General features: G+C 44.4%; 1 protein-coding gene across 38 annotated transcripts in view; it reads left to right on the forward strand.

Moving 5' to 3' along the window:
* LOC115581961 (mitogen-activated protein kinase kinase kinase kinase 3-like) overlaps positions 1 to 23,985 on the forward strand; it is a 79,657-nt gene that overhangs the window by 864 nt on the left and 54,808 nt on the right. For 34 of the 38 annotated variants that reach the window (XR_003984085.1, XR_003984087.1, XR_003984088.1 and 31 more), the window contains exon 2: positions 20,507 to 20,564. The exons of 3 other annotated variants lie outside the window; for them this stretch is intronic. Coding sequence is in view for 6 of the 35 variants with exons in the window: in XM_030417574.1 (XP_030273434.1) it covers positions 20,507 to 20,564 (58 nt within the window). In the remaining 29 variants the exon portion in view is untranslated. Of the gene's footprint in view, positions 1 to 20,501; positions 20,565 to 23,985 lie in introns of those variants that run through there. One more of the 38 variants, XM_030417754.1, reaches the window with a different exon arrangement.

Raw genomic sequence — 23,985 nt, forward strand, 5'->3', positions numbered from 1 at the left:
TATATAATAATATATGTGTCATATATAATTATATAAGTTCATATATAGTTATATAAGTTCATATATAATTATATAAGTTCATATATATTCATATGCAGGGTTCTCCCCAGAAATTTTTAGTGTTGCGGCACACCGTCTGTCCCGGGGGGGTGCGAACGCTCGTCAACGTCAGTCTGGGGGGGGAGACACGGAGTCATCAACTCCGTCAGCAGGGGGACGGACGGACGCTAGTCACTGTCACGCGCGGAGTATAGCGGCGCTGACCTAGCGGTATAGCGGCGCAGCGCCGCTGTTCCACCGCCTGGGGAGAACCCTGATATTTGTGTCATATATAATCATATAAGTTCATATATGATTATGTATGTGTCATTTATAATTATGTAAGTGACACTTATATGATTATATATGTCACATATATGAATATATAAATCATATATGAGGGGCTTTACATACTGGGGCCCAGAGATTCAGCTCAGACCAAGCAGAGATTTGCTGGTGGACCCAGATTTACTGGGTTAGTCTCTGTACGTCTTTAGGGTGAGTTTGAGTATTTTTGTTAATGACTAGGGATGTGAATCTTTGGGTGTCTCACGATTCGATACGATTCCAATTCTTAGGGTCACGATTCGATTCAAAATCGATTCTCGATTCAACCGATTCTCGATTCAACTGATTCTCAGTTCAAAAATTGATACAATGCATAGTGTGTTAAGGCAAATTATGGCATCAAAACAATACAGTTTGTATAAGATAATGTGATTTTTAAATAAACTGATTCCAATGATGTAATCTATCTATGGTCACATTAAGCTATATAAGAAATGAGAACTTCTCTCATGAAATGCGCAACAGCACAACATTAATAGCGCAATCTGCTGCAGAATGAAAAAAGCAAGCCCTTAAAGAGTGTGTTTTGACTAGATGAATATGGGTTTTGAAAAAGTTGCTGTCCCTCTGCTTGGAAGGAAGGTGCTGGCTGCACTGTGTGTGGATGTTATGACCTGCACCTTCTTTTAGTACACTTCTGTTTGACATTGTGCCTGCAGTGCATGGCTGCCCTTGTTTGCATAGTTAATAGCCGCTTTTATACTGGGCAGCAAGCCGCCAATTTGACTCGGTCCGCGGATTTAGACAGAAGCCGGTAAATTGGGGGTCTGTCCTGGTCCACCAATTTGCCACCTCAGGGCTGTACGCTTAGCTTTTTCACTAGGAGCACAGGTGCTCCTAAATGAAAAAATTTAGGAGCACAGAAAAAATTTAGGAGCACTATGAAATTTCTTAAATAACACAATTTTATTATTAACACTCAAATCACGTACACAGTAACACACATGTGCACTCAAACATATAAACACAGTGCCATCATAAGGCCTACTGCAACCCTCAATTAAACACAGAGAACATCCCTGTCCCACATCTTTCTGTAGTCAGGTCGCCTGGCACTCTTGGCTGAGTTTATCCGGCGTGTGAAAAAAGAAAGAAGTTGTAAGCTATGACCAGTGTTGGGCACGTTACTTTTAAACTGACTGACTAACTGAGTTAGTAACTGAATTACTCCACTATAAAAATACTTAGTTACCAGGAAAAGTAACTATTGCGTTACTTTTATTTATTCCCCCTTTTGAGCTCGGCATTCATTTTAGCGTACTCGGCATCTACATATGTATTTAGAAAATGTAGTTATGCATGGCGGACCGGCTCCTGTTCTCCCCGATATTTTACCAGTGAGTGTTCTGAAGGAGTCTGAGTCAACTGTTGATGACGGGAGCAAGTTCTCAACAACATACCTGTCTATCATTGCATTCAGTTCAGTCTGTGTCACACGTTTTTGTGAAGCTGTTAGCGGAGCTCACGTTAGCCACACCAGAGGCCTGTACTGTGAAGGGGGCTCAACATAGCCAGGCTTTGTGCTCATGATGCAGCTCAACAAAGCCCCGAGTCCCCAAACAGAGTTAAACGGTACTGTGACGGTGGTTATCAACTTACTTTGTCAAGTCCGGTTCTCTGCTTTGTGCTCTGTGCGCGTTCACATAAAAGGGGGCGTTTGACTTCATATTATTCTACTTCCGTGTGAAAATGGATCGATCCCGGGCCACATATTTTACTCAAGATGAGCAGATTCTTATTATGCAGGACTATGAAGAATTCAAGGACACAATCACGGCAAAAAGTAACACTGTCGCCGCCAACAGAGCGAGGGAGGGCTGCTGGCAGAAAACTGCTGACCGTGTAAATGTGTAAGTTAACAATGATTAATATTATGATCAATATTATATTAAGCCCTCAGTGTTTTCATTTCTGAAAGCTCAATATTGTGCAACTTTTACATATTAACCCTCATTAATTTAAAATATAAATAAACTGAAGCAACAACTATCTTTTTTCATTTTTGAATGATGTCGATATTGTTTTCACATTTTACTGATCTCAGTTATAGAATGCGCGTGTGTGTTTTATTGAAAGCGAGGCTGAGTGTGCGTAGGCTATAAATGATCAGTGTTTTTTGTATCACTGTGTCGGGATGAACAAGCAAATGTAGCTACTGTCCCTGTACAATGACAATAAAGAGCTTTCTGACAGTGAAAACAGCTCCAGCCTGTAAGATTTGTGTTTGGGCGTACACTGCCCGACAACGGGTGAAACATTGATCAGTTCATCAGTTTATTCATGGCCACATCAAAGAAATGATTAACTTTACTCATTATCTGTGACAGATAAATACTAGGTTGGCCTAATTAATATTTCATATTGCATTTTATTAAGATGTGGAAGCAGCAGTCGGACATGGCAGCAAGTTAGAGCCAAATACAAAAACATCATTCAGAGTGGTATGTAGCCAAGCTGCCCCATCATTTTGTCAGTGTGTGTTCTTGCTCAGATTTTCTGCATCACCAACTGAATGTAAGAAGGTTCCCGTGGCAACAAAACGAAGGGCTACACAAACAGTTTGCCCGACAGTGAGCGCACAGCTTCTTCAGTGGCATTCCTGACACTCGGCTCAATAAGTGAGCAAATGTTCCGTATTCCCTCGGCTGAAAATCTATATCGCTCATAGAGAATTTCATCAGGAAATGCCAGCGGATCAGCGCGATCTCGAAGAAGCCGCTCACGTCGTAGTGCTGATGAATTATTCTTGCTCCCAGGTCCACCGGGTTCTCAATGAATGGTGACGCCATCTCCGAATGAGTTACACAGTGAAACAGCGGCGCTTTTATAGCCGATTTTAAGCTGAAACTCTGAACAGAACCTGGTCGGGACCAGGTTATGAGCTAAGCATAAGTTACCATGGTGATCTAGCCGGGTTAAAAGAGAGCCACCTTTGTAGTTCAGAGAAGCCTGGCTTTAGACTCAACATACCTGCTAACCCACTAAACTGGCTTCACAGTACACCCCTCAGGCCTGCTATCATCATCAACAGCGTCAGCAACGGAGTTTTTGGCCAGTGTTAGTTTTGTAGAAGCGTGTGCCACTGAGAGATGCTTCATTAGATCAGAGTTGCTTACAACGGACGTGGACAAAGGAGATTAAAGTAGTGTCTGTACTTCCACTTTGAAAACGTTAACTTTCCCTCCGGACTCTTCATTGCTGCAGTTCACCTCTGCTAGTTTGTGTGTGTGTGAGGCTGCTGTGTGCGTGTGTGGCTTGTGTGTAAACCGAAGATTGCCACTGATTGGCTTAAGAACTCTCACTCAACGTTAGAGAGCCAATCGTCATCACTTATGCGGTTGTCCCGCCCCTCCCTCCTCCCTCACCAGAGGAAAATAAAACAGCTCTGCAGCTACGGTGGCTGAGAGCCGAGTCGGATGAAAACAGCTTCAATGATCAACTTCAGTTTGTAATGCGTCACATTTAGTAGTCGGTAACGGCGTTGTAACGATGGAAATAGTAATTAGTAGATAAGTAGATTACCCGTTACTGAGTAAAATCCGTACTCGCACGTGTGCTCCCTTTTTATTTTTTCTACTCGCACAATCTATTTTTAGGCGCATATGCGAGTAAAATGCTCGCACTGTACAGCCCTGCACCTCGGAGGGTAGACTTTTATCCAACTCCATTGCGATCTAAATCCGAGACGTCGATATGCCGGAAATTGTGTGAGATGGGGGGAAGTGTGGATGACCTGCACTGTTCTGCGACCCACAGCCGGGGAGTTTTAAAACCAGGAAACAGCTGATCACAGCAGTCAGTCCATCATTTTATCCGCGGACGTCAAGATGAGCAATTGGACAGCTGCTGAGATCCAGGAGATACTAGCGTCTCCTCGGTCTCTGAAGCTGTCTTTGCTTTTCGCTTGTTGTTGTAGTGGCAAGCTAGGAACGGTCGCTCCTTTCAAATTAAAAGCCCCCCGCTAAGAACCCAGTTCTAAACTCCAATGGGGTGCAATGTAAAGCTCTTTTTTTGAAGACAAATTCGTTGTCTTTCTTACACCAAGCTTGCTTTAACGCTGTGTACGAAAGCCCGTGGGGGCGCACAGAGAGACGGGGAAACGTTAATAAAAAATCGATTTTTGAATGTTTATGAATCGATTCAGAATTGTGGATGATTAGAATCACGATTCTTATGTGAATTGATTTTTCCCCCCACCTCTATTAATGACTATAAATGTGTGGAGACGGACTGAACTGGACATTTCATTATGAGAAGGGTCTGTAACAGGGTTTTGGTTTTTTTTTGCGTGTGGGTGTGGGATGTACAGTGTTTTTTTGTGCTGCGATAGACATGTTTTAATAAAGATGGTTAAAAGGTGGTACCGCAGCCCAACACCATGGTGGAGCGTGTTCTGTTGGTGGTAGGTGAACAGGTGGGGCACGGAAACATCTTGTGTGCCTCGCGAATGAATAAAGCTGTGGTGGGGTTTGTCCATCAGCTCATAGAGAGCGGCCTACATGCTGGAGAAAGAGCTGAAGCACTTCGGGAGGCTGTTGAGTGGTTTCCGGATGGTAAGTCTGGAGTGCAAGGACGTCAAGCTGTTCATGTTTCTGGAGTCTCGGACTCAAACACTGGATGTCAATTTCCGTGTCAAATATGAGGAGTGTTTCGAGTGTAGAGATGTGGGTCACAAGCGGATTGCTTGTCCCCACAGACAGCAAGCAGTGGGGCCCACTGTGGGAGAGGAGCAGCAGGCTCCATGGTTGGGCCAGCCAATGGTGTCGATGGCTCCGTGGTCGGGCCGGCCAGTGGTGTCGGTGACTCTGTGGTCGGGCCGGCTGATGGTGTTGATGGCTCTATGGTCGGCCGGCTGATGGTGTCGGTGGCTCTGTGGTCGGCCGGCTGATGGTGTCGGTGGCTCTGTGGTCGGCCGGCTGATGGTGTCGGTGGCTCTGTGGTCGGCCGGCTGATGGTGTACGGTGGCTCTGTGGTCGGCCGGCTGATGGTGTCGGTGGCTCTGTGGTCGGGCCGGCCAGTGGTGTCGGTGACTCTGTGGTCGGGCCGGCTGATGGTTGTGATGGCTCTATGGTCGGCCGGCTGATGGTGTCGGTGGCTCTGTGGTCGGCCGGCTGATGGTGTCGGTGGCTCTGTGGTCGGCCGGCTGATGGTGTCGGTGGCTCTGTGGTCGGCCGGCTGATGGTGTCGGTGGCTCTGTGGTCGGCCGGCTGATGGTGTCGGTGGCTCTGTGGTCGGCCGGCTGATGGTGTCGGTGGCTCTGTGGTCGGCCGGCTGATGGTGTCGGTGGCTCTGTGGTCGGCCGGCTGATGGTGTCGGTGGCTCTGTGGTCGGCCGGCTGATAGTGTCGGTGACTTGGAGCCTACTTGTCGGTGGGATTTTACTTTAGGTAGGACTGGAGTGGAGCCACATTTGCAGTCAGCTGCTGTCTTATCTCATGTTTTAATGAAAACTAATTTAGTGACACATCCTTCAGTCAGACAGTACACATGAGTTAAAATAATAGATGGTAGAGTTAGTGCAGCTAACTCTTTTACTACTGGAGTTGTTTTTTTTTTATTCAAGATCTTTTTTATTGAAGTTTTCTCAATATATCAAATGTGCAGTGCGTAATAGCCAGTACAGAGACATGAAATTAGTAAGGGTATATCAAACACAGCATGCACCAATGAGATGTGCAAGAATGGAAAAAAATTGAATTAAATAAATGGAACAGTGTACAAAACAATCCCTCCCCTGTTACTGCCAGAGTACTAGTCACAGCATAAGATCACTGTTAAACCAAAACCTACAATACCTTTCCTGTGCCATTCTTGAAAGGCAGAATCCTGACAGGATGGTTTGAAAAGGTAGTTTGATGCAATGGGGCTTAGGAGAGAAAAGCTATGAAAACTAAAACACTTCCTAAATTGGGCCCAGATTTTTAGAGAATGTTTCACCACCGGGTTTCTGATTGATTTAAGTGAGGGAAGTGGGAGTGAGGATCCAAGAAGTGCAAGAATTGACAAATTATCATTTGACTGCAACTCCATCGGCACCCAGTCAGGACAGTCTGGCTGGCCATAACACGAGGACCAAAACGCAAGGCAGCACAAGTTGGCAGCCCAATAATAAAAGCAACACTTTGGAGGGGCCAGACCTCCTGTCGCCTTGATCTTTTGAAGATGAATCTTGTTCAAACGTGGTCATTTACCCCGCCATAAGTATTAAGAAATAACTGTGTCGAGAAGTTGAATAAAGGATCCAGGGATTAAGAGTGGTAAGGCCTGGGGCACGCTTAGCTCAGTTGGTAGAGCGGACGTCCCATGTGCAGAGGCTTTGTCCTCGCTGCGGTGGCCCCGGGTTTGAGTCCCGGCCTGGGTGCCCTTTGCCACATGTCTCTCCCCCTCTCTCTCATCCCATTTCCTGTCATATCTTCAGCTGTACTATCAATAAAGCCGATAAAAGGCCAAAAACTTTTTAAAATTTGTTTTTAAAAAAAGAGTGGTAAGGCCTGGAAAAGGTACAGAAATTTGGGTAGAATGGTCATTTTGACTGAGTTGATGCGACCAACAAGAGACATCGACAGGGGCGACCTCTGTGTTAGGGTTTGTTTAGTTTGATTTAACAATGTGATAAGATTCTCTTGGAAGAGATCTTTGTGCTTCCTTGTCACTGATATGCCAAAATTAGAACATTTGTTGTTCTCAATTTTAAAAGGCAAACTGGTAAGGTCTAAAGGCCCCCACACACCGCCCAGACTCAAACCAACAGCCAACTGCCTTTATTCGACCACTCTGTTCCCACTCGTCTGACCCGTTCGGCAGAAAAGTTGCATTGAACACACCGCTTCGACATGCTGCCAACTCTACAGTAGCGTGTACGTTCTGATTTTGTTCCGATTCACTATCACACCGCCAATCAGAGAATCCAATGGCTCAGACGGCCTACAGCCAACCTCCTCAGACTTTGCATGTTGAATAGAATCAGACAACGTCCGCACAGCTCCGAAAGCTTCCAACGGAGCTGAACACACCGAACAGATTTGTTCCCAACCTCGTCTGAGTCTCCCCAAACTCTTCAGACATCCAACGGTTGGGCCAGTGTGTTCCTGCCTTTAGGCACGTGCTTCATTGTATTGAGATGTAGTTTATAGCCTGAAAGTTTACCGAACTGCCTAAGCAGTGACAGAACACAGGGTAATGAGGCCATTGGATAAGAGATGAAGAGCAACAGGTCATCAGTATAAAGTGATACTCTATCAGGGTTCTCCCCAGAAATTTTTAGTGTAGCGGCGCCCCGTCTGTCGAACGCTCGTCAACATCAGTCCCGGGGGGTGGGAGACACGGACGAACGGACAGATGGTCATCAACTCCGTCAGCTGGGGGACGGACGGACGCTCATCGCAGAGTATAGCGGCGCTGACCTAGTGGTATAGCGGCGCAGCGGCGCTGTTCCACCGCCTGGGGAGAACCCTGCCTATGCTTAATGTCACCTCTCCAGATACCAGATATATTCTTGCAAGAGCGGAGTGCTGTGGCCAGCAGTTCAATAGCCATGTCCAAAAGCATGGGACTGAGAGGGCACCCTTGACAGGTTCCACACTGTAAATTAAAGGGTCTTGACCGTTGGGAGTTAGTACGAATTGTGGTGTTGGGGTGCAAATACAGTAGTTTAATGCATGAAGTAAAGTTTTGACCAAAACCAAACTTATTCAGCACAGCAAATTGGTAAACCCATTCGACATGATTGAATGCTTTCTCTGCATCGAGAGAAACAACACATTCAGGGACATCTTCAGAGGCAGAGTAGATAATATTGAGCAGTCGTCTTATGTCGGAGTAGGACTGCCTCCCTTTAACAAAGCCAGTTTGGTCTTTGGATATGATTGTGGGAAGGGCATTCTCCAACCTATGGGCTAGGACCTTGGCTGAAATTTTAGCGTCTCTGTTTAGGAGGGAGATAGGCCTGTAGGAGGTGCATTCCACTGGGTCTTTACCTTTTTTAGCTATAAGTAATACAGGCCTGAGTAAATAAATGGAGGAGTGAACGTTGTCTGCAAGATTCTGAGAGAACTGAACAATGGGGAAAGCAGCAAGGAAAATGTGCAATGTGAAAATGTGCAGTGCTGCCCAGCGCTGCCTAAATCGTGATGTATGCTGGTTAAAATGTGTCCATGATTACCTGGATGGGAGTGGTTTCTGCTCCGCATTCGATGTCACATGACCTTAAGTTATCGCAGGAGCAAGATCGCTGCAGAGCAGTTGAGCAGTTGCTCTCCAAGTGCTGTGCCCACCTTCATGTAACAAAAACAATTTACCCCCGGGGATCAATAAAGTATTCTGATTCTGATTCTGATTCATGATGTCAGGGCTTTTCCCTAATTGGCTTTTATCTATGCTGACGTATATGAAGTGTGTTTCAATTAATTTCCATATCCATAAGCGCCTGTGCCTTTTTTCTACTCAAATATCACATACTATCAGATAAGTAGCAGCCGTGTGGCCGCACCTGTGGATAGTCAACATGAATAAACCTATAAAATCATTCATGTAACGCAACAACTCTGAAAGATGTCGTCAATAAATTGCTCAGTTCTGTCACCTTACTTGTGGTGATGATAGAAAAGTGGTTAACTGCTGTGTCTTTCATGCAGACGACACAGGTTAAACTCCAGTGTTATCTGTACTATCCACTCTTATTGGCCCTTTCTGTTCCCGTCACGTAGAGAGTGTCCGACTTCATAGCAGCGTTTGTATCCCCGCCCCTGCAGTCGCCAGCAGATCTCGCTGTTGCAGGAGGTCAGCTGGAGTTCAACTTGAACGCGCCTTTTTTTAGAGACTGGGAATAGACTGGGACTGGGAATACTGAGGCCATTTAGAAAATCAAAAATCTCATCACAATCAGTCTGAGATTCCGAGGTGTATAGCTGAGTATAGAAGTCCCTGAATGCTTAATTATTTTGTAAGTGATCCGTAGTTATATGGCCATTTGGTAACCGGATCTTAGAAATATTTTGTGTTTTTTTGCCTTTAATTTAGTTGGCTAATAATTTGTCTGATTTGTCTATAAAACATGGTTTTACTTTTTAAGAGTCATTGTTCAATTGAATGAGTGTGAGCAGGTCAAATTTGGTCATGAGTTCCAACCGCTTTTGTAAAGATCTGGAGATGGAGAGCATATTGTTTATCGATCTCTTTGATTTGATGGGCAAGGTCTGATTGCTCCTTTTTTTTCGCCTCACTTGTGCAGTGTAAGATATTATCTGTCCTTGGATATAAGCCTTGAGGGAATCCCAGACAATTAGACTAGATATGTCTGAAGACATATTAGTAGTGAGAAAAAAGGCTATTTCCTCTTCCATGAATTTAACAAAATTATTGTAAAACAGCAAAGTTGAATTAAAGTGAAACTCTCACCAAAAAGCAGCCAAGGTTTTATTTGTGATTGAATATGAGTCAAACCTTCGTGTAAAAGCATAATTACGACAAAAGATACACTTTTAAGATCTACCGTAGTTTCGTTTGCGGGTAAGCTAATTTTCAGTTGAGTGCAGGGGCACTCTGACGCTAGCATCAAAATCTCTATTTTTAAAACAGTAAGAAGTCTCGACACAACATGACACTTTGCTCATAGTATCACCAGGGTCTCTACACATGAACACAAGCATTGAGAACATTGTTTGTGTACACAGAGTTTACTAAAAATGAAGGTTTTTGAACAACTCACATTAGCTGCTGCATCTCCGGCGCGCCGCCGCCATGGCAGACAAAAAGTGTCGATCCCCGAGTGCAACCTAACAGAAAGGTTTGAGGAGGGTCCACCATTACTTTCCTGCCTGTTAGGTCGCACTCAGGGATCGACACTATTTGTCTGCCATGACGGCGGCGCTGGCGGAGCTGGCTGAATGAGATTTTGAACTCGGTGGCTAATGCTGCGTGATGTTCCTCGATCAGCTTCCAGGGTTAAGCTGGCGTTAGCATCTTCTTTTTTGCCCAACTTGGCACCTTTCACAGCCATTTCAGAGGTAACAGGCTTGTTCAGGCGAAGCAAAAAGTGAGAAAATAAGAAAGGAAAAGGGATTCGTTTTGGCATGAAGGTTGGAGGGCTGAATGGTTTAAAAAGTTAAATGTTACAAAACCAGGTAGTACGTTCCGCTCTGAGGGTTTCGACCCAATTTAGAAGAACATTTGGTTATGCTGTTTTTTCCATTCTTAGCCCTGTTGCCTCCAGTCCCCTTTTTACTCCATCTCAATGTGATACCTCCTTCATAGATTGGCATAAAAAGGCATCATGTCACTCTCAGACTTATTCAAGGGTAACAGTTTTCCCTCTTTTGAGGAACTTTCGGAGAAATTCCACTTGTCCAAAACGCATTTTTTCCGTTATTTACAGGTCAGAGATTTCATGCCTCGCACTTTACCATGCTTTCCCAATAAACCTGGTCCTAATCCAATTGACACATTTCTCTCCTTTTAATCCAGCGTCGAAACACGCGCTCTCAACGCTGTACAGGAATGTCCCCACTTTGCCACATTTGATGCTGGACAGGGCCAGGGTGGCCTGGGAACAGGACCTAGGGCACTCGATAACTACTGTACAATTCAAAGTGGTACATAGAGTTCATATGTTGAAGTTTGAATTAGCCAGCATATACCCGGACATTATCCCTACCTGTGGCAAATGAAAATTAGGGTACGCCACTCTTTTTTTTACATGTATTGGCTGTGCCCTCAATTACACATTTTTTGGAATGAGGTTTTTCAATGTCCGAACCCTACAATAGCTCTGTTTGGTGCTTCTGGGGTTGACGATCCCCGAATGACCTCCACTGAACGCCATATGATTTCTTTCTCCTTGCTTCTGGCCAGGCGGGCCATTTTGCTCAGATGGAAGGAGGCGACCACGCCCACACACATTCAGTGTCTCCGAGACATTATGCACTGTCTTACTCTGGAGAAGATATGTTTTTCAATAAGAGGCACAGAGAGTTAATTTAAGACCTGGAAACCCTTTTTGACCTATTTCCATGACTCTCAGTCAGTATAGAATATGGCCTTGAAACGGACCCCTGACATTTGGGAAGCTCAAGATTTAATGTGTTAATAAGCCTGCCGAAGACCATGTTTTTGTTTCTACCCACTGTTTTGGTTTTTTCTATTTTTGTGTGCCTTTTGCTGAACATTTCTTTATTATTTTTTTTCCTCCTTCCTTTCCTTCCTTCTCTGTAAATTGTATAGGATAACAGGTTATTTAATCGTAACATCTATACTTGCACCTGCCCAATCCTGGGGATATACTCGTGTTGTTTTGATTGTGATGCACATTCTCAATGTACCATTGCTGTTTTTTGTACTCATTTTTGGAAAAAATAATAAAAGATTTTTGAAACTAAAAAGTTAAAAGTTCACGGGAACACTTGCGCAACACGTCTACTCTGTCTGCTCACTAAGCTAAAGTCCGTCACTACTGGAGTTGTTAATTGTCAGATCCTACCTGTTTTTACAGAAATCATTTAATTGTAATTGAGCTGATTGTATCTCCCACTGGAAAAACAACATGTGAATTGTGAATTATTTTGGCATTACTGGAGATCACGGAAAGATGCTTTTACTTCCCTTTCCCAGTGGTGGGAGGTAGGAAAAGCTCAGATTAGGGTGTTTTGCCAGGAAATCTTATTCAACAGCTAACATTAAGATGATTAAAATGATGTGTCTTCGTCTCCCTGATGGAATGGTGACCACAGAGTCAGCGGACATGATGAAACATGCAGTGGATTTTTATACGGACTTGTTCAGGGCGGATAGCTGTGATGTGGATGCTGCTGGGGAGCTTCTGCAGGTGCTTCCTCAGCTGAGTCCAGAGGATCAGGACACTTGAAGTTTGGACATAACACTGGATGAACTGAATGCTGCTGTGTCTCAGATGGCATCAGGCAAGGCTCCCAGAATAGATGGCTTACCATCAGACTTCTTCAAACACTTCTGGATTGTTTTGGAACATGACCTTTTGGACAATTTTAAAGAGTGTTTTGAGAAGGGACATTTCAGCTTCCTGTCGGCGTGCAGTTCTCTCTCTATTGCCTAAGAAGGGAGACTTAGCCCTTTTAAATAACTGGAGACCAGTTGCTCTTTTTTTCTTTTTAAGGTTTTATGAAATAGACTGAAAATCTTCATTGAAATGTTGAAATGTTGATTGGTGCTGATCAATCATACTGTGTTCCAGGTAGGTCTATGCTGAATAATGTATTCCTGATGAGAGATGTATTTGATTTGTGAGTTATATGATATCAATGTTGGCCAAGAGAAGGCTTTTGACCGTGTTGATCATGCTTTTCTTTTTTCTAAGTTGCAAGCTTTTGGTGTTGGGGAGGGCTTCATGTCCTGGACAAAGCTTCTGTATTGTGGTGCTTGATATGTGGTAAAGGTAAAGGTAAAGGAGGGCTGAGCTGCCCTTTGCTAGTGACAAGATGGATAAGGCAAGGATGCCCCATCTCAGGGCAACTTTATAGTTTTCAAGGTGACCACAGGGTAGTAAAGGTATTAAAAGGTAGTAAATGAAATTAACAAAAATTAAGTCCATTAAAAAGTATTAAAAATTAATAAACGTTATCTGATGAGGTATTACATTTTCAAACCACTATTCAGCTATGAGTTTTAATGAATGGCCACCGCTGTCAACGTTTTTTGTGCCTCTGATTCATGTCTTCATGTCACTCAGCAAGTCGTCCTTTCATTTGTCACGATGGAACTTAATTCAAAGCAGAGCTCCACCTGCAATCGTTGTGGAAGGTTTCCTGGTGTGCCGCAAAAAAAAAAGACATGATTTTTGTAGTTGAACACAGTGAAAGCACTACACCCTAAGTTATATTGAAATCGATTATTATTGTCATTACTGCTATTTGTATAATTTCTACAAGTCACTGTTTAAGTTGAGTGACTGAAATCCTCGCCATCCCATTCAAAGACTGCAACAGGCGGCTCATTGAACCGGGGTGAAGTTAGTTTCAGGTTGGATATTCGGCGGATATTCACTCGGGTCCAGCCGAGACTTTACTGAGGTTCACCCAGTGTGAGCAGCAGGAGGACAGCTAGCTCACCTCCAGAGCCTCCCACTGAATCACTGGAGACTGATTTAGGGACCGTCATTAAATAGCCTACAGAACAAACATCGGTTATAAAAACCCGATATTACATTTTTAAGTCAATATCGGCCGATAATATCGGAGAGCCGATATTATCGGAGAGCCGATATTGTCGTACACCCCACAGTTTTAACCAATTTCCTGTTTGGAACTGCAAAGCTAGCCACCTGGAAGACCAGGAAGAATCAGATGTTAGGTCAGGGCTGGACCGATGTAGTGCAGAGTCTGAAGAGTCTGGCGGTAGCTCGTCTAAATATAGAGCACGCTTTCTATACCCTGACCAGTAATCGGGACTCTTTCAAGGCTCTGTGGGGGATCAGACAGACTTTATGTTCACTGACGGAAGATGGTTCACTGGTCCTTCATTTTGAATCATTATAGTGTGTGTGTGTGGGTGTGTAAAGTGATTTGATGGCATTGTAGTAACTTACTGTTTTCAGTTTACCAGTTGAAGTAGATGAGAATGAACTGAGATCTTTCCATATAACATTATGTAAATAAACGTCAAAAGTCTCTCTTTCTCTCTCTCTCTGTCTCTCTCTCTCTCTCTCTGTCTCTCTCTCTTTCTCCACCTGTCTGTCTCAATCTCCACCCGTCAGGATGAGGTCTGTCATGTATCCTTGGTGTCCTGGTGACTGTGGCCTCATGGGAAATCTCAGGTGACTCATGGAGTCAAAACTCAACGTGACGGCAGAAAAAAATGAAAGTTTGTCCATTAAGTTGATCAATAATTCAGAGCGTCCTGCTGGGCTCTGCTGCTTCCTGTAACAAGACCCCCCCCTCCCCCTCCGCCCCCCTGGAGTCTCCCACCTTGACTTTGACTTCTCTGATTGCCTATCAGGACACTGATTACTGATCATTGGCCTAACCAATCATCCTGCTGATCAGTTTATTGGTGAATTGATTCATTGATCTGTGTCTCATCATTGTCATGACAACAGAAGCATAAAACTGCAGAATAACGACAGAAACATGTGGATGTAATGTGCTGCTCACATTCATCAATAGTTATCAGTAACACGCATGTCCACTCAAACAACCGACCAGAACTGACATAGAAAAACCTTAAACACTCCTTTGTTGATTTGTTTGCTTGTTTGATTTAAACGTAAACGATCTGAGTGAAGCTGTTGGTTACAGATTATTTCCTGGAAACACTGATCCACACGTCAACACATTCCTCCTCAGTGTTTACAGTGGTTCCACAGGGAACCCCTTGTGTTCCGCTCTGATCCTACAGTTTCCTTTAACGTGACATTCATTCATGTGACTCAGGAGGACCTGTCATCATGTGAGACGAGAGGACGATGGTGAGTTTTAAAGGGCTGCGACATGACGAAGTGCTGCTGAATGTTAAACAGGTCAGAGATCAGCTGCTGCTGCAAGAGTGCAGCGCTGCAGAGAGACGTGAGGAGGAGGAGAGGGGGGAGGAGGATGAGGGAGGAGGAGGATGAGGGAGGAGGAGGAGTACATCAATACCAAAGAGAAACCTTGGTATTGATGTACTTCCTGTCAGTGAGGTCACTGGTTTCTATGACAATGAACCTTATCAGAGTCCTCTGAGATTGATCATCAGTTGGTATCTGAGCAGATTATGTTCTTACTCAGTGTGACACACCTGGTGGTTCTTCAGTAGCTAATTGATCCAGATGCTGAAGGTCCGTCCTGTTAGTCAATGATCAGTTTGTTATTGATCTGAAGTCCAAGCTGAAACTCATCAGCCCCATTCACACTGCCGTTTGAATGCGGGGATCCTGCACCAATTCTCCGCCTCCACTTCTGTGTGTAATTCTCAGAGGTAGTACAAGTGGCGCAGTATTGGCGAACTGAACCAGTGTGAATGGATAAGCCAACGTTGCGTATTGAGGGCATGTCGGTCTGACAGTCTGATAACTACACAGGTCCCTCACTCAACTTAATACAGAGACAATGCAACGTTACAGGACTAAACAACAGTAACGTAGTAACTTTAACTGTCTTTGGCAACTTATATGAGGAAAAATATACCGCAGTTATACATGGAGAAATGTCTTTCTTTCCTGTCTGTCCTCCCGCCTGTCCTACCGACTCTTCGTCAAATTACTGCCAGAAAAACAGCGTCTTTCACCTGCAAAAACCTTTAACTTATCAAGTGTTTGTCTCCTTCACTGTTGTGTTGTTGTAGTTACTGTTGTCTTGATGACGGTCAGCCCTCCTGACCGAGACTTCAGTGAACTTTCCCCCTAGAAAACAGCCTCCCTCCCCGCGAGTGAGTAAGACAGCATCCAGTTTACTGATGGTGATTATGTAATTATGTAATTTAGAGCGATAAACGTGTCACTTTGTCACTTTCCAGGATGTTTGTTGGGTCAGGATCTCAATCACTACACATTATAACAGCGTCCATATGATTATAAATTATCCGCAGGTTTAGATTGACAGGAGGACACCTTGAAAACACACAGACGTCATCATCATGACGTCACCGTCACGCCTCTTTAGAAGCCGCAGCCCTGTGTGAACAACTTACAGCGGGGAATTAGTGAACCAGCGTCTCTGCGTGAAAAGGGCTATCGTCAGCCAATCAGTGGAAACATGTGATGTCACACATCATGTGACCTCATGTTTAATTCATTGGGATAGAACTGGATCAGATCAAAGAGAGATGTTGTTCCAACAGGAACAGGAAGTGGCATCAGTGCTCAAACACATGTGCAGTAGCCTATGTGTGTGTGTGTGTGTGTGTGTGTGTGTGTGTGTGTGTGCGTGCGTGTGTGAGAGACTGTTGTTTCAGCTCCTATTCCTGTTAAATATTCATGTACATTTCATTATACAGATATCAGGGTTCGTACGGGTGCTTGAAATCCTTGAAAGTACTTGAATTTCAATGTTGTGTTTTCAAGGTCTGAAAAGTGCTTGGATTTTAGTTTAAGTGCTTGAAAATGCTTGACATTATAACTCTGTGTCTTGGCAACATTGGGATCAGACTGGATAGTTTGCTTATTACAAGCAGAAATAAAACCAGTGTGTGTGTGTATCGTCACACATGCAGCCTGGTAGCAATAGAGAAGGATGGCTGAGGAGAAAGTGAATTTGATGCAATTTGGACTGATGACACGTTCAATATTAATAAACTTTGATGAATAAGCAAACAGCTTACAAAAGTTTATGTCAAAAAAGAAAATTACAGGGTGATCTCAGGTCTCTCTTTGTCTCGCTGCAAGTGTACCTGAAGAACGCCAAGTGGCTTCCCTTTTTTTGGATAAACTTTGTGTTCTCCTTTAATTTCTAAAGTTTTTTCTATTATGAAACATCATTTTAGAAGTTTACAGCATAATACAATGTACATAATTGTGATAAAAAGTGAAAATAAATAATCATGAGTATATATATTCCTGTAGAAAAGTATTTTACTCCTGCGATAAGGTGCTGGTAAATTTTGTAAATGACCCTTAGAAGTGCTTGAAAAGTGCTTGAATTTGACCTTGAAAAATGTGTACGAACCCTGAGATATTCTGAGTGTGTCCTTCCTGCTCACACATAAACACATACAGTAAATACATAATGATATAAACAAACATCTGTCATGAAAACATGAAGATCATTCAGTGTTATTGTTAACATGGCGTTTAGCATCATCATCATTTTTTAGCTAACTTGCTGTCCATTTTGTAGTTGAAGATGTGCAATGATTCTACTGCAGATGTGCAGTGACTCTGCAGTAGATGTGCAGTGACTCCAAGGGAGAAGATATGCAGTGACTCTGCAGTAGATGTGCAGTGACTCTGCAGTAGCTGTGCAGAGACTCTACTGTAGGAGATGTGCAGTGACCAAACAGTAGAAGATAAAGATGTGCAGTGTGCTGCATTAGAAGATATGCTGTGTCTCTACAGTTGAAGATGTGTAGTGACTGTGCAGTAGATGTGCAGTGACTCTTACAGTAGGGGATGTGCAGTGACTCAGCAGTAGATGTGTAGTGACTCTAGAGTAGATGTGCAGTGAATCTGCAGTAGATGTGCAGTGACTCCAGAGTAGAAGATATGCCGTGATTCTGCAGTAGATGTGCAGTGACCAAACAGTAGAAGATAAAGATATGCAGTGTACTGCACAAGGAGATATGCAGTGTCTTTTTAGTTGAAGATGTGTAGTGACTGTGCAGTAGATGTGCAGTGACTCCACAGTGCAGTGACTCCAGAGTATAAGATATGCAGTGATTCTGCAGTAGATGTGCAGTGACTCTTACAGTAGGGGATGTGCAGTGACTCAGCAGTAGATGTGTAGTGACTCTGCAGCCGATTTGCAGTGACTCTACAGTAGATGTACAATGACTTCAGGTTAGAAGATACGCAGTGACTCTGCAGTAGATGTGCAGTGACTCTGCAGTCAATGTGCAGTGACTCTGCAGTCAATGTGCAGTGACTCTGCAGTCAATGTGCAGTGACTCTGCAGTAGATGTGCAGTGACTCTGCAGTCGATGTGCAGTGACTCTAAAGTAGATGTACAATGACTTCAGGTTAGAAGATACGCAGTGACTCTGCAGTAGATGTGCAGTGACTCTAAAGTAGATGTACAATGACTTCAGGTTAGAAGATACGCAGTGACTCTGCAGTAGATGTGCAGTAACTCTGCAGTCGATGTGCAGTGACTCTAAAGTAGATGTACAATGACTTCAGGTTAGAAGATACGCAGTGACTCTGCAGTAGATGTGCAGTGACTCTGCAGTCGATGTGCAGTGACTCTAAAGTAGATGTACAATGACTTCAGGTTAGAAGATACGCAGTGACTCTGCAGTAGATGTGCAGTGACTCTGCAGTCAGTGTGCAGTGACTCTGCAGTCAATGTGCAGTGACTCAGCAGTAGATGTGCAGTGACTCTACAGTAGATTTGCAGTGACTCTACAGTAGATGTACAATGACTTCAGGTTAGAAGATACGCAGTGACTCTGCAGTAGATGTGCAGTGACTCTGCAGTAGATGTGCAGTGACTCTGCAGTCGATGTGCAGTGACTCTACAGTAGATGTGCAGTGACTCTGCAGTCGATGTGCAGTGACTCTAAAGTAGATGTACAGTGACTCCAGGGTAGAAGATATGCAGTAACTCTGCAGTCGATGTGCAGTGACTCTAAAGTAGATGTACAGTGACTCCAGGGTAGAAGATATGCAGTAACTCTGCAGTAGATGTGCAGTGACATCAGGGTAGAAGATATGCAGTGACTCTGCAGTAGATGTGCAGTGACTCTGCAGTCAATGTGCAGTGACTCTGCAGTCAATGTGCAGTGACTCTGCAGTAGATGTGCAGTGACTCTGCAGTCGATGTGCAGTGACTCAGCAGTAGATGTGCAGTGACTCTACAGTAGATTTGCAGTGACTCTACAGTAAATGTACAATGACTTCAGGTTAGAAGATACGCAGTGACTCTGCAGTAGATGTGCAGTGACTCTGCAGTAGATGTGCAGTGACTCTGCAGTCGATGTGCAGTGACTCTACAGTAGATGTGCAGTGACTCTGCAGTCGATGTGCAGTGACTCTAAAGTAGATGTACAGTGACTCCAGGGTAGAAGATATGCAGTAACTCTGCAGTAGATGTGCAGTGACATCAGGGTAGAAGATATGCAGTGACTCTGCAGTAGATGTGCAGTGACTCTAAAGTAGATGTACAGTGACTCCAGGGTAGAAGATATGCAGTAACTCTGCAGTAGATGTGCAGTGACATCAGGGTAGAAGATATGCAGTGACTCTGCAGTAGATGTGCAGTGACTCTAAAGTAGATGTACAGTGACTCCAGGGTAGAAGATATGCAGTAACTCTGCAGTAGATGTGCAGTGACATCAGGGTAGAAGATATGCAGTGACTCTGCAGTGGATATGCAGTGACTTTACAGTACATTTGCAGTGACTACAGTAGAAGATGTGCACTAACTCTACCTTCAGAGGGTCATCAATGTCATCAGACTGAATGAGGTGCAGTGGGGTTATCAGTTTAAAACTTCACACAGATATGTTACATTAACTTGGCTGCTGCTCAGAGGCTCCTTGGCAGCTGCCGTCTGCCACATTGTGAGCTGCTCATGATTCAACACACGCAAACTCACTCCGCCCCGTCACCTTCACCGATCAATACCTGTGTGGACTGTTTCCCACGATCCCACCCTGCTTTGTGTGCGTACGTGCATGTGTTTCATTAGCATTGTTAGCATCAGACTGAACCACGCCCCATCAGAGGTTATTGATCGTTGTCCTGAAGCTCCATCAGCTCATATCGACCAACAGGACGGACACTTCTGCTTCACCTTCCACAGGGGTCGGGGGTGTCAGAGGGGGTGGGTTGGTTGGGGGTGATAATCATGAGCTGTGTTTTAATTAACACTCAGTGAGAGTGCAGCAGTGTGTTCACTTTCTGAGATGTGAATATAAGCGTGGTGTCAAAGTGCTGAAGTGGCAGGATGATGGAGGTCAGGACAGACTGGGGGAGGAGGGGGGCAGAGGGGGGTGGGGAGGGAGTGTGTGTGTGTGTGGGGGGGGTTGGTTGATCAGTGGCAGCCTGTCTTCCATCAGGTCCTCAGATCCCTGCAGACAAGTTCACTGTCACCTTCAGTGCCACCGCAAAGTGAAGAGAAGTCAATCAGATACACAGATTCAGAACATGAGGAGACTCTTTGTTTATCATCCTGTTGTTTATCAATTATCATAAACAATGAACAAGAACAAAGAAATAAATTCCCTCATTTATCACTTCTTGTTGGGCTTCACGGAATTAAATAAGACAAAATTCTAAAAGCTCTAAAAAATGTCAAACTTGTGATATGTGAAACGTCATGAAACCAGACCATTAATGGTCACTTTCTGTGGCTGTTTCTTAATAAAAATGCATGTGTGTGTGTGTTTGTGTGTGTGTGTGTGTGTGTGTGTGTGTTGCTCAAGTTCAAGTTTAATTTAATTTGATTTGTATCGTAACAGGGAACAATTGTCATTAACTGTTAAAAACTGGATCTGTCTGTCTCTCTGACCTGTCTGTCTCTCAGGCGAGGAATGTCAGCACTGGAGACCTGGCTGCCATCAAAGTCATCAAACTGGAGCCTGGTAAGAATCAAATCCTGATCCCATGATCACTGCAGAGACACTGGAGGACATGAACTCACGGGTGTGATGAATATGTGACATGCATCAGTCTTCTATTTTGAAAAGAACGTCATACAGCAGTTGTTGTGTTGACTTCTGGTGAGATGATAGGACAGATGGGGGAGCAAGCGGACGGGGGTGAATTATAATATACCCAACGTTTGATTGGTTGTTGATAATTCTGCAGGTGATCAGTGTATCATGATGTTTTGATGTTTACTGATAATGTTTGAATGAAGCTTTAGTAACAAAACGCCTCCTGCAGGCCTCAGAAATCATTACAGACTGATCTGAGATCATTACAGACTGATATGAACTAGGGCTGGGCGATATATCGATATAAAACTCGATATATTTTTTAAATGTGATATGGAATTCACATTTAAAAAACCTCCACATCGAGAGGAGCCAGCTGAGGTGGCTCGGGCATCTGTTTCGGATGCCCCCGGGACGCCTCCCTCGGGAGGTGTTCCTGGCATGTCCCTCCGGGAGGAGACCCCGAGGAAGACCCAGGACACGCTGGTGTGACTATGTCACTCAGCTGGCCTGGGAACGCCTTGGGGTCCTCCCGGAAGAGCTGGAGGCAGTATCCGGGGAGAGGGAAGTCTGGGTGTCCCTGCTCAGGCAGCTGCCCCCGCGACCCGGCCCCGGATAAGCGGAAGAAAATGGATGGATGGATGATATGGAATTAGACCATATCGCATACATCGATATAGTTCAAATTTGCGCTGTGATCCTTGTTCCAGGCGAGCCGCTGACCCGGAGCTCTCTGCACTGCTCCCCCCGCCCCTCCTCCTTCATGCACAGAGAGGGGAGGGGCTGGAACAGACACTCCGGCACTCTTCAACAAACACTTTGGTGGCCGCCGTTGCCCCGCACTTTGGCCTTGATGCTCCGTGAAAAAAAAATCATCGCACGGCCACAGTGGCCTCTGTGCCCCTGGCCTGGTCAGCGTAGCGAGCTTGTCTTGAATTACAGCCACCTGAGTGCACAGTAGTCACTCACAGTAACTTCAGTGAGTCCGCGGTTCCTGCAGGTGGAGTCTCATCATCACGATGATCTCACGTGAAAGCCTCTCAAACAGCAGCAGCGTCTCAAAACAGAAGAAGGAAACTTACAGCACAGCGAGCGAGCGCAGCCGGTTTGACATGATACGTAACTGACTTATGTGGTAGGATTTAGTCCGGTAAAGTTGGAAATATATTCACAGATTCGAACTTCCCGGATCAATAACTCATAAGTGAAACCTTGTTAAAACACAACTGACGGCTCTTTCCTACCGTAGTGAGGAAGACAACGAGCTACAACCGTATGTTAATCAGAACGAGCGTCTGGACATTAACTCTGGTCTGTATGGTCAGACAGCTGTGAGACGAGGGCGCAGGGACCGTCTACAAAGTGCAACACCGAAAAGAGAAACTACAAAATATATTCAATAACTTCACTATTATTCAGAGTGTAGTGTCACCAAAATCACTCCACACATCAGTGGTCTCCTGCTGTTATTCTACTATTTTTTTGTTTGGAAAAAATGTGCTTTGCCATAATTTTGGGGAATTTCTATTTGGGAGAAATATTCAGTAACACTAATATTCAGTGTGGTGTCACAAAACCCACCTCACCCTAACCCTACTTAACAAAAACTACTTTGATTTTGGTATTAAAAAATGTTTTAAAACATAATCCATGTCTTATTATAAATTAGGATGTTATGGTATCAGTCTGAAAGGTAAATCAACACATTTTACTCAGTGGCCTTTGTGCCCTGTCATGTGGCCTTGGTGCCCCTGACAAAAAAAAAAAGTGAAGGCCAAATGGACTTGCCCCTAAAATGACGAAATTCCCACCCACATGTCATATTTGGCTTTGACTTTGACTGAACATTTGCTCTCACTTTGCATAAAAATATCGGGATATATATTGTATATCGATATTCAGCCTAAATATATCGGGATATGACTATTAGTCCATATCGCCCAGCCCTAATATGAACACATAACAGACTGATCACAGATTATTTTTGGCAGCAGAGTGAGACCTCTAATCTGATGGTGTTTCGTCGGCAGAGTGAGACCTCTGGTCTGTTTAATGAGACATCTTTATTCTTCTGATCAGCTGGAGGACGAGCATTGAGCTCTAATGAGGCCTGAACCTGCAGCAGCAACAAAGAATCTTTGTTCTTTCCAAGCCTTGTTTTATTCTCAGCTCTGACACCATGAACACACTCTGACATAGACAAAATAACAGAAACAGCTCCAGTCTGTCTGCATACTGAGCAATGATGAAAGTGATGATGATGATGATGATGATGGTGATGATGACGGTGATGATGATGGTGATGATGGTGATGGTGATAATGGTGATGATGGTGGTGATGATGATGATGATTATGGTGATGAAGGTGATGGTGATGATGATGATGACAGTGATGATGGTGATGATGATGTGGGTTTATCTCCTGAGCAGGTACTGAATTTTTACAATCACCCAGCTAAATCATCTACATCAGCTGACAGTAGCTCCTGTTTTTCATCAATTTCACGCAGCTGTCAGAAGTCCAACAACACTGTATTCGAAATGCATTACCCCAAACCCATCCGGGGTCCTGAATTTCAGCTGTCTAAAAGTCGCTCAAGTGAGCTCTACTGAAAGCAGGCTTCTTATGCTAGCAGTAGTAGCTCCATCGTAATATTATTAACATTTAACTTGCTTCAAATGCCATTGCATAGCGGACCGAAGCAGAGCTAACTAGTTAGCCAATTTCCAGCTGCCTTCTCCATACTCGTCGGCAACTGTAAATACTATCAAACCGCGGCGACACTTACCTGTGGCTCGGGTGCAGGTGCTGGGTCCGGTATGGTTGGGACTGATCCTTTTACGAGGGTCAGTGTCGAGGCAAAGCCAGCTTTGTACTGACCCTCGTTACTGAAGCAGTCCGATGTGAAGTGGTTAGCACATACAAGCTAACACGAACCGCAGCCGGCACGTTGTCATTAAAAGTGAAAGGCAACCACTGTCTCTTCTGTTGTTCTGTAGCTGGGACAGAATATAGGCACCGATGTTGGTTTTTACAACCAACAACAGAGCAATTTGCGTGTCTAGCTCTGAGCGACAACGTTGCTAAACAATGCTGTCTCACCGCTGGACACACCGAACTTCACCTCGGGGATGAACGCCCCCCTCTCTGATATCTCCTATCACCGCCCAGAGGAGGCGGGGCTATAATAATGACTCCTGTCGTAACGTAACGAAAGGAGCAGAATCTGAACAGCCTGAAGGAGCGCCGTGTTACCAGTGGGTGGGCTGCAGAGATCATGCAGGACTCACTTATTATCTTCATTCAAGGAGTTGGCAGGCTCAGGGAGGACCAGCTTATATATGT

Source organism: Sparus aurata, chromosome 1 (genome assembly GCF_900880675.1).
Source record: "Sparus aurata chromosome 1, fSpaAur1.1, whole genome shotgun sequence".
Lineage (NCBI taxonomy): Eukaryota > Metazoa > Chordata > Actinopteri > Spariformes > Sparidae > Sparus > Sparus aurata.